General features: G+C 34.3%; 1 protein-coding gene across 1 annotated transcript; it reads right to left on the bottom strand.

Annotated features, from left to right (window-relative positions):
* Positions 1-5,887: 5,887 nt before the first annotated feature.
* Positions 5,888-7,060, bottom strand: LOC137727393 (protein SHI RELATED SEQUENCE 3). Its single transcript, XM_068466260.1, has 2 exons — positions 6,631-7,060; positions 5,888-6,363 (listed from the first exon to the last, which is right to left on the bottom strand). Exons 1-2 carry the CDS (start codon positions 6,932-6,934, stop codon positions 5,984-5,986), a joined length of 684 nt encoding a protein of 227 aa, XP_068322361.1. The 5' UTR covers positions 6,935-7,060; the 3' UTR covers positions 5,888-5,983.
* Positions 7,061-12,154: the final 5,094 nt, after the last annotated feature.

The following is a 12,154-nucleotide window of genomic DNA, read 5'->3' as shown; positions in this document are numbered from 1 at the left end:
TAAAATATAAAATTTAATAAAGAAAAAAATGGGCAATTAGCCACAATAAACATATTTTGTCATTTTGTTGTAGAAATAATTAGTGTTTATTATGTCATCATTATATCATTTTTGTGTTGTCATTATGTCGTTAATTATATGATTAATATATCATCGTTACAGAAAAATTATCATTTATGTAAACTTCAAAATAACTAAATTACGTATTAATAGAACCTTGGCAACCAAAAACCAATGGAATTACTACTATATATCCTTTTATACATAATTGGAAGAAAAAAAATTAAAAAAGACAAAAATGTGGGCATTAAAGTAATTTCGTAAAACAAGTATTTGCTTTTTTTTTTCCGAACCTCAAAGCTATGTCATCTTGTCATTACCCTAAACTCATATCTCTCTCTCTCTCTCTCTCTCTCTCTCTCTCTCATCTTCAACCTTTTTCTACTTTTTCTAACTTCCAATCCATTAGCCACTTAATACTACGGTTTAGTGGTATTCCCCTTCACTTGTAAGTGAGAAGGTCTTAGGTTCAATTCACACCAAAAGAGAATTTGAACCACATTATTGCTAACCCATTGTGAAACGAAACCGACTCCCTCCCTTTTGTGTAGATAATATCGTTTGTCAATTCACACCAAAAGAGAATTTGAACCACATTATTGCTAGCCCATTGTGAAACGAAACCGACCTCTTCCCTTTTATGTAGATAATATCGTTTGTCAAAAAAAAAAAAAAAAAAAAAAAAAACCTTCCATTCCACTAATTTTTTACCTAAATTGACATTAATTTATTTTATTTTTTAAAAATTTTAAATCACGCACTGTGTATACTATATACTAGTATTCATAAAAATAAGTTCTTCATCAAAGTGTACGGTTACTTGGGCTTTTACGCTTTGTTTGTTACGGCATATCGTCTCGAAGTGGACTAGCTTTAGGACTACGTTATATTGACTTGTCAAGTCCTAAGTAATATGAAAATAGTGAAGTGTACGGTTACTTGGGCTTTTACGCTTTGTTTGTTACGGCATATCGTCTCGAAGTGGACTAGCTTTAGGACTAAGTTGTATTGACTTGTCATGTCCTAAGTAATATGAAAATAGTAAAGGGTTGCATTGCCGGACTAAGACACAAACTTTTGAAACCCAAATTTTTTTATCATTTTTAGTTCACTTTTGCCTTACAAAAATAAACTCTAAAATTAATATAAAAAAAAGGCAATTACCACAATAAACATATTTTAACATTCTATTCCAGAAATGATCAGTATTTATTATTTCGTTATTATATCATTGTTGTATTATCATTATGTCATTGTTATGTCATCGATATATAGTATATTGTCGTTACTTAAAATGATCATTTCTGTAAACCTCAAATTATGTTTATTATGACTTTTTCCCAACAAAAATTCCTAACAACCACATTCCTCATCGAATGTTTACCATGGCGATCGTCTTTCTCGAGTGCTCGTGTTCATGGATTATTCCAGTTTCACAACTCAAAGATTTTGCAAGATAGCAAGAGACCCCAACATATATTTGATTTTACAGTTGATTGTGCTTTAAACATAATATACCCAGTTTTTTTTTTCTTTTTTTTTTCTTAAGAAAAAAAAAAGATAAAAAGAAAAAAAAACTGGCCTTTAGTATGTGACATGCATGCTTGTGGCTTTTTTTACTATTCTAAAAATTCAAATCTACTATCTAATTTGCGAGAATGATAACAATACATGCATTTACTTAATACACTCATCATTAACGATCAGATATGCAACCAAAAATAAAAAAATATAATATCTGATCATATATGAACTACATAACCATGCTAAGCTCTTAAATAAACAAATAAATAAATAAAAGAGAAGTCAGGATAAAGCCACATATAATTGGCACAAGGACGTGAAATTTGCTTAATCAATAAAATAAAATATGAAAATCTGTTTCGCAATTTACGAACGATGGGTACTTCTTCATGGTATTATATGCATTGCTAGGATAAAGTTCAAACATTGCCTACTACTCTAGAATTTTTAACTCAAAATCTTTCAAAATCTTTTAACTCATCCCATTAAACTGTCAGAAATGAACCCATCCGACATAAATTAGCTAAAGGTAAATCGGGGATGGGAGTTGGAGGTTTTGACTCAAGACCTTGTGAAACCTAAATTAAGCTCACAATCTGTTTTGTTGGCTCGATTGTCGCCGGCAGTGCAAAAAACCATGACAGGGTATGCAAATTGATCATCGTATACAGCACTACTTGAATGGTTTGTATTTATATTTTACTTATATATGTCATTTCTAGGTTTTGGTTACAGAAATATTCATATTTTTCGTTGAAATTGCAAAGGTTAACATTCTGTTTTGTAATTAATTAGGTTTTATTCCACAGTAGCTACTAGTAGAGATAAGAATATCTTAATGATCATGTATACAGTGTTTATATAAATATGAGACCTTTAAAAAAGGATATGCTAACTAGTTTGTGGATTTACAACTTTATGTTGATGTTTTCCAGCATAAGTTATGAAAGACTTTTGTTAGTTTGATTAACAAGGTCAAACATTGTTTTATACTTCTAATTGAAGCACAGATTAAGGCAGCCTTTCTGTAATATATAGTTTGTCATTGAAAAATCAGTACATTAATATATATACAATATTTATGTACAATTTTTCATTGTGAAAATCTACCATTTACATGAAGAAAATTAAAAAACGTCTTTTAATATCTGTTCATCTAGCTAGGTTAGTCAGTAGTCATTAAAAACAGATTAATTAGATAGATTAGGAGGAAATTGGGTTAAGAGAGAAGCCGTATCCGGCCTTTATCACTTCTCATGGGACTCGTTTGGTATACATGATTGAATTGGGATGGATAAGATACTAATTCAAGGTATGTTTAAAGAAGAAATGAAACTATGACCAACTTAGAGGTAGAAGAATGATTAGTCAAGAAAAAAACTTATCCATACCAATCATTCACGAGGATTAGAAGGGAGAAGTTTTCTTCATGTCTCCTCTCAAAATGAAGAATCATTCTCATCTACCTTCAATATGCCTTGAATTTAGAATGTTTTCCATTCTAACTCAATCCTCTATACTAAACAAAATGATAGTTTCTCCTCCATGTGTATGTAAAATTAAAGAATAGGAGCAATATATCATATGCTTTCAGGCGTCTTTTGAGTGGTAATTTAATTCATTTGGTGCTTGCAGTTGCATATGGTTCATGACGCATTTCAATGTATCCTTTGCCTTCAGGATGACAAAGTTTATTAACACCTAAAAAAGAATAAAAGAATAAAAATAAACAATCATAATTTACAAACGAACAATACTTGACTACTCAAAGAAGGAGGAGTTCCTACTCAAAATTATTCGTTGTCGATTTATAGAACTCTGTTTTTATAATCAGAACCGTTCATATTATAAATCACTCTATAAAGATCCCCTTTGTAAAAAATCAACTAAAACTAAGGTCGTTTAGTCATCGAACTGTATAAAAATAAATGGACGGAATTGGTAAAAGCATTGCAGACCGTTTATGTATTTGCTAGAATAGGTTAACTAAACAACCTTAGTTTTAATTCATTTTTTACATAAATGATCTTTACAGTGTGATTTATAATATGAACGGTTATGATCATAAGCACAAAGCTCTGTGATTTGAACACAAAGAATTTTGTGTATGAGTTCCTACTCATCTTTGAGTAGGCAAACATTGTTCTTTACAAACCCTTTTAATCGAAAGCGATAAAGATTGCCGTACCTCATGCATATATTTGTTTTTTTTTCCCTCCTTCCTCCATCCAAACTTGCCAACATGTCTTCGAATTGAAGCCTTTTGTCCAACTTTTTCAATTTCATGTGACTACAATTGGCAAGTAATCCAGTATGGATTCCTACACTACGATGCAATGATCAAAATAACTTTTATTGTTTATACTCCTGCAATGTCTCTATCCTTTTCCAGGATATATTCCAGAGCTAGTGGCATTTAGAAGTGTATATATATATATCTTTTCCTGTATATAATTAATGTGTGAATGTCTTTTTAGCATAAAAGATTCAAAAAAAAATTAGGCATGGGGATTTGTTTAATTAATTAGTGCTTAAAGTTTCAGTTCACAATAAGATGCTCCAATTATATGAGTCTTTTTTTTGTACTTTTAATAATAAAATATCCAAACCTTATGATTCCCCTAACTGTGAAAAAAATTAGTATATAATTATATGATACCCACTTTGAATAATTATTAAGTATGCATGTTAGTGCTGCACTTTATAGAGAGAGAGAGAGAGAGAGAGAGAGAGAGAGAGAGAGAGAGAGAGAGAGAGAGATATATATATATATATATATATATATATATTGTTAAAAACTTTATAGAGATATTGAAACTTGTAGACACATGTTTTATCAAGAAATAAATTTTATTTTCTAGCAAAAAAAATGTTTTTTCAAGAAACATAACAAACATTATGTGCAAAATGAATAACAATTAACGTTTCCGAATTTTGTATAATATCGATCCAAATTATTAAAATAAACAAAACCAGCTTTTGATGAGCAGCAATTCCTTTAATTCTATATGGGCCATGCGTCGCTGCTTCACTGCTTCAGGCCTCTGAGATCGTGTCTCTGTATATATGCATTTTCTTGGATGTTTCGGTTAAGTGTAAATATATGTAGTTTGATGCACATGCGAAGTACTTGAGATTTTTATAAAACAAAAACATGCTTCACTGCTCCAGACATTGCATCAAACCGGCAAAGAAACGGAAATGCTGGAGAAAAGTGGTTTCGAAGTTCATAAACAATTATACTTTACAAGTATATTAACCTTGAAGATGAGAATTAACCATAAAAAACTATGCAAGAAGACAAATTTCAAAATTTTCCTGTATGCAGTTATACATACAACAAAATTTCACAGAGAGAATATCACAGAGAACATCATCACATAATGTAAACATTGAATTTTGAAACAAACATAAGTATATGTAATTAATTACTTAAAGCTCATCTAGCTTCTTCATTTTTTAAATTTATGTCTTTCTTACTTTGGTATATATGAATGTACTGTATATAAATCTACAATGACACATACCATGTATCTTGCTACTTATATAACTTAATAAGGAGGGGATTTGATCTTTGGTCTCCTTCATTATTTACACTCCAATATTTGGTGGAACATATATATAAAATACGGGTAATGCTAGGGAGACTAAATATTTTAAATCAAATTGCAAACCAAATGATGTATCATCAATAAAAAAAACAAGCGTGTTAATCAACACTTAATTAGTAATCCAATCATCTACAACCACATCATTTGGTTTGCAAATTTAGTTTAAAACATTTGGACTAGTTATATATAGGAATAAACACAACATTATAATAAGTAATAATTTTTCCAAGTCCTGTATTAAGAAAACTCACCTCCATATAGTAATTATTGTTAGTAAGTACAAAAATATGACATGTCACGAGTAAAAGTTTAAGATGAACTAAAAAAAATTCTATAATTGTTTGAGACAAATTTATTTTTTAGAGTTGATATCACGCATTTGAGCTTGCTGGTTCGTAATACCCATCAACATGGACAAGTTCTTGGTGAAACCACATCATACATATATGCAATAGATTTCTAAGATTGGGTGTCATTCTTTTTCCAATGTTACATCTTGGAAATTGACGTGTTCCATTAGTAGTTCTTTGTATCCATACAAATTTAGTTAACAAAAACCAAGTAAAATTAAACTTTTTAGCTACACCTCTGTTAAGTAATAACCTCCAAAAAGTTAAAATTGATGTGACCAAACATTATGAATATATAGAGGTTTTACTGTATAAATAAAAATGGTTAGGATGATTGTATGAAAACTATTATTATTACATAATTAATCATGTATCCTTATTTTTTAATTACAAGAACCAATTACAAAGAACCTAGTTAAGGCTCATCATTATTTTGGGTTAAAGGAAAAATTGCGTACCAGGCATGAAAGCATTAAAAGGAATCAACGGATATGAAGAAGGAAGTTGATGATGATGTGGCACTTCTTGATCTGCAGCAGCTGATGAAGTGGAAGCAGTAATATTTGAAGCAGAAGCAGCAGCATTAATAAAATTACTAGTTTGCTTATTCATTACATGCTGGGAGCTGGAACTTTGGCCAGTTGCAGTAGTGTAATCAGGGCCTTGATCATAAAGTATACCTTTGAATACATGCCCCCCGATTACCATACTTGTCTGATAAGCCTGCTGATTGACCGTATCCTCCATGGAGCGCACTCGAACACAGCGAAAATTGGCCATGGAATTCACTTCTGCTGGAAAATTGTTAACATTTTGCCCTAAAATACACAACCCATATTAGCAAGATGAAAAATAATATTTATATTAAAATTGATGTTCATTTTATACAAAGAATCAAGGAAAAATTATATCGATGTGTTTCTCTGAAGAAAGAATTACAATATTCCTAAACAGTGGGATAGTACTAGCTAGTGAGAGTAAAGGGAAAGAACACTATTAGGGTTAGTACACGGAGATCACATTCGTCAATCTCCTCAAGAAAAAATCATGATCTATATATATGAATTAAATAGTAATACAAGTACCAGATGAAGAGGGATTGATGATGACGTGTCCAGCTGCTGTCCTCCTAGGGTTGTAGTTGTGCCCTTGATGAAGGTGAGTTGGGTGCTGTGGATCAGTAGAAGGAAGCTGTTGGTGATGAGCGTGGCGCCTTCTGTAGACAGGAACCCAAGTACTTTTGAAGTGAGTTTGGCAGTGAAACCCTTTGCTCTTACAGCAAGTCCTGCATCTCATGTACACACACTCCTTCTTTGATTGATTCCCACAGTCTTGGCATCTGGAACCCATTATTTCTTCTTCTCTTCCTCCTCTTCCTTGCCTCACCATCTTAATTTCTTCATCTCTATCTATAATTAAGAGTTGTAACCCTTAATTGAATACAATCATTGGAATTTCGATATATAGTTTTGATGATTTTCAATCTGAGTGTTTGGGGGTTTTGGATTTAATTTGTGTTTGTGGGTTGTGTGAGGCCAGCGGCTTTTTTGCTTGTTAAGTGGTAGACAATTAGTAGGAGTTGTGTAGTTCAAAAGGAGATCAATAGTTGGAAAGTAGTAGAATTGCACCATTAAAAGTAATGCAAGTTGACGCCCCCATCAATTCTAGCTTTGAAGCAAACTCTTGTTCTCACTCCCTCTTCACTGTCTTTCAGCAAAGTCGATCTTACCTGGCAGTTGCAAAAATAAAAAGATACTAGAGAGAGAGACAGAGAGATCAAAGAGATGTGGAAAAGGTCGGTGTTTCTTTAAACTTTAAAGATAACATTGATGATAATTCAAAAGCATGGTTGTGTTTTGGAAGTGTGTCTTTGTCTTGTTGTGAATTTAACAAAGGAGAAAAAGTTTATGCCCACCATTCTTGCTGATTCTCACACCGTTATTTATTTTTTTTGTTTTTTGTTTTCATTTGCGTTATTCAATTTAAATGTCAAAAATAATAAAAGTGTGCATATAGTGTAGGGAAACCATTTTCTCTACCAGATTTAGCTCCATCTACCATTGGTTCACTACCAATTTATAATTTTAAATAATACATGCTTGAGGAAATGTTCTTTTATCCGACAACATGAGTTCATATGTTTTCGTTTGCGGATCCGAACCATTGATCATGTTGATCCTAACCTAACATGTGATGTTTAGATTCATCATAAACAATAGTATTTGTCTAGCGATGTAAGTCCAACAAAAATATATTATTCTCAGTATAGATACAATGTTTTATCGAAGTTAAGGTTTATGTCGAAAATGAACTTGAAGACTATGTTAGAGTTGCTGTAACGAGAGCTAATATTTTAATTTTTGTTAGAAGAAACAATATTTCATTAGAAAAACTTTGACCACACAAGACGTCTATAGACACTAAGTAATAAACTCGAAAAAGGAAAGCCCATGTCACACCATATAGGACTAGAATTCACTCTCCTCCTCTTTTCATCTCCTTCCCTCCTCTTCTCTCACATTCTCTCTTTTGTTTTTCTCTTTCTATATAAAATTAATATAAGATATCGACGTGGCTTAACCGTAACCGCTCAAATAGAAGGGGATGGAAGGGGAAGGGGAAAAAAAAGATTAGAGAATCCTACTCCCACCATATAAGCAAGACTCAAAGCCAAGTTCGTACAACCCGCAATAATCAAAACCCTAAGAGCAACTCCATCGTTGCAAATGACACACCCCGACCGAGATCAGGGCGTGCTGGCCGTCACGCGAAGGTGACGTAACCATGTGCGCGTGCGGAAGCTATTAAGATAGTAACATAAAAGTACGAATAATTAAAAACCTAATAACATACGAAGTACTAGTGTATGTGAGACACAATTCAGAGCAAATCTACAACAGTCCAAAAGGAAAAGATACGACATATTTACGCCCGAAGGTGACCCTACAATGGTGAGTGTCTGTCAGAAATGCCGGGACGCCCTCTGGGATAAACCACCGAACTTGCTAGACCACTAGAACCTGGAGGGGCGCAAAAACAAAAGCGTGAGTGGGCAAAAACAAAGTTCTTTGAAAACTCTTTAGCAAAATACATTCTATCCCCTCGCCGTAAAACCTGTATACTTCCCAGAAAATGAACATATATACGTATGTATAGGTATGCCAATCATGCTCCACAATATGCCATTCATGCTTGAGAATATGCCACAACAGAATCTCATAATCAAATATAAATGCTCAAGCATAACCACATCAATAACATATAATCTGGCAGCCGGGAGTCACCTAACGTGACATGTACCGCTGCCTATAGAGCTCCAATCTCAACTCAACATCTGAATCTGCACACAAGTCGGAGCCACCTAACGTGGTTTGTACGACAAGACTGGGTGTAATATATATACGCTCTAGTGCTACGATCACGTGAAGACTATGCGAATAATCGCGGGTCACCTACGAGTCGGAACCACCTAATGTGGTCTGCACGACAAGGCTTGCACCTAACTTGGATCCAAGGCGAGCGTGTGGTGCTGGTGAACATACACGTGAAGGACTCTGCCCCTCTCTGGGCGGGAGCACTAACACCGGGGGTGCAGATTATGAGCTCTCTAAGCATCTCAAACTACTATTGCATAATAAACAGGAATGCATAACCACATGAATACCGCTTACCTGGCACTTACCTGTGCGTCCACAGCACCAAATACACATTTATATATATGTATGCCAATTACCAATGCACGTGATGATGCGTAAACAATATTCAAATGATGCATGGCATAAAACATATAACCTTTTCTATTCTATTTCTGGGAATTTAGAGGTATATAGGTATATACGGAAAACAAAAGCCCACTCACTGATAATTAGAAGGGTCGTAGCCCCCCTGCCTCGAGTGCGTACGCTCGTCCTCGGAAAACGAATCACCTATACGCGACAAAGTTACGAAAACATTAATTTAAAAGCACCTAAGCAACTTCTCGTAATAACTTCTCATACATTGCTCAAATTGGACATATGAATATACCAACGTGACCTACACAACCTCAGGATCACGCCCATATTTTTAGAAAAAATTTTGGACCACGCACGCGCCCCCACGCGCCTGAACAGCCACGGACCTACGCGCCCCCCACGCGCGGTCACGTGCGCTGCACACTGACGGTGTCAACAGACGCCGTCAGGAATATTCCGTTAACTGACGGAATATTCCGTCAAATCTAACCGGATTCCGTCACTGCCGTTAGGAATATTCCGTTAGACTTAACGGAATATTCCTCTGTCTTCTCCGGCGAGACTCCGGCGCCGGCGACGGCGCCGGAAAACTGGGTAATTTTCAAACTAAGTTTTCTCCTTCGTTTTTCAACCATTTTTCACGTTCTTTATACCAAAATGAAGCTTAGGACTAGTAGAATCACGTTAGACTAGTTTTAAGGCCTAAAAATTGCTAGATCATACCTGTCCACGACTTCAAAGTTCGGCCAACTTCGAACCTAGCCTTCTCAACGTCCAAATTCACCCAACGAACTACTCCGAGGCTCATTGGGACCTCACAAACACATCTACAAGCTTAGAAATTCCAAAAACACACTAGTTTAGGTTTGCATGAACAGTACAATAATCGGACCTCGTGATATCGACGTGAAAATGGTGTTTTCCTTACCTGAAAATGGCACCTTTGAACTCCTCTCAGCTCCACGAACACGATGGTGGTCTTAGTTTCTTGATTGGTGAAGGTTTGATTATGCTTGTATGTGTGTCCGTGTGTAGAGGAAGAAGAAGAATAATGGAGCTCGGGGAAAGAGAGAGAGAGAGAGAGAGAGAAGAGAGAAGAGAGAAGAGAGAAGAGACAGAGTGAGGGAATGAGGGAGGGAATCCCGGAAAGAAAAGAAAAAATGTATGATTGTGTGTGGTCCCACCACCCACACAACACAAATATACACGTAAACGAATAGATTAGGGGTAAAATTGTAATTTCAATGTACGTTTCGTTAGTTTCGGGACGGGATGTTACAGCAAAGGCCCCCTAAGGCAAGTCGCTATTGAATAGCCTCCAATGAACAATAACTGCCTTAATGAACAGTAATTGTCTTTTACATCTCCACCCTTAAACTGAATAGCATGGCAATAGGCAATAAAATATTAGTATTTTTTATTTTATAAAATAATAAAAAATAATTTTATTTGTAATTTCGGATATGATTTTTAATCAATCTTGTTGTACCACGTGTCATTAAATAAGAAATTACAACTCAAAGTATTTGAAAAAATATAAAATTATGGTGTAAGTTGGAAGATAATGATAACATATTTATAGAAAAATTAAATCAATTTTTTTAATTTTTAAATTTTTTTTTTTGCGGATTTTTTATTTAGTTTTTTTTAATTTTTTTCTTTTTATTATTTTTTTACTTTTTTTTTAATTAATTTTTTAACATTTTTTTATTAATATTTTATATTTTTATTAATTTTATATTGTGACTAATGTCGCCCTGACGTTAGCCATTCATCACTTGGGCCTCAAACTCTCGGGCGATGAATTCCCGCCTGACGTGTCCACCGGGCCTCCCCCAAGTCCCATTGCCCGCATGGGCTGGAGCTAATTGCTGGGGCTATTGCCTCATTTTTGTCACCTGTCCATCGGGCCAAATACCTTGGTGGAGTTGCTCTAATGTAACCTACAACCCTAAACCATGACTACCACTACGAATCAAAGCCACGTCAGTTACTTATTAGAATGTTTTGTCTATATCTAACTAGTTACTTTAGATTTATATATCGAGTTAATCTTCCTTTTAAGTCCATATGTGTTAGAACTCTAAAACTCTACTACATATTTTAAGTTGAAAGACAACTTGACAGTGTAAAGTTGTCAACTGTGAATATGAATCATTGATTATGTTAGCTCTAACATTGTAATATATAGAAGGCTATATAGAATAGAATCCCAACACGATTTTTTTTCCTTCTAAATATAATTCGTTTGTAACTTTATCTCACAACCTATAAGCCAATCAAGTTCCACACTGCTGACAGTTAACATAGGATGCTTACGTTGCTAGGTTGTACGATAAGAGAAGACATTTTTTGCACTACATATACAACACACACACATATTTCTTTCTGTTTCTCCTTTCCTTTAAGCCAAAGCATCAAGGAATAGTATCTGATGTCAATCAGTTTAATATAAACAGTACTAATAGTAAATATTGCTACGGATAACTTGCCTAGAGCCACAAATTTTCTCATTCATCTAACCCAAGGTACTATATGCAACTATACACAGCCTACAAGAATTTCAGCTTTTACATATATTCGTCCTTGCACCCGAAATCTCGCAATGATTTCTGACCTTCTTCCTCCTCAACTTTGCATTTCCCTTTTGTCTTGATTTATCTTTTATCTTCTTCTAAAATTTTGCAACAATTTATGGTTTTACATACATGTCTTCATCTCGTGGTAATTTGTTGTAGGGGCCGGGCAGATGGGGCGTCAGGTGTTTCTGGAGTTTGAGTGCGCGCATTATATGAACAGTAAGTACCAGCAGAAATATCTTCCACCAACTGTGTCTTAGCTTTCTCTTAGTGACCTACCAAGTACTGTTGAACAC

The sequence above is a fragment of the Pyrus communis genome, chromosome 3 (genome assembly GCF_963583255.1).
Source record: "Pyrus communis chromosome 3, drPyrComm1.1, whole genome shotgun sequence".
NCBI classification, from domain to species: Eukaryota; Viridiplantae; Streptophyta; class Magnoliopsida; order Rosales; family Rosaceae; genus Pyrus; species Pyrus communis.
Note: the sequence above shows the minus strand (reverse complement) of the source record. Positions and strands in the feature narration are given on the sequence as shown.

What these genes read in the sequence shown, in the direction of transcription:
- LOC137727393 (XM_068466260.1), bottom strand. Translation starts at nt 6,934, where the DNA reads ATGGTGAGGCAAGGAAGAGGAGGAAGAGAAGAAGAAATAATGGGTTCC. An exon ending in CATCAATCCCTCTTCATCTG is followed by an intron (nt 6,364 to 6,630) that starts GTACTTGTATTA and finishes TGTGTATTTTAG; the next exon opens with GGCAAAATGTTAACAATTTT.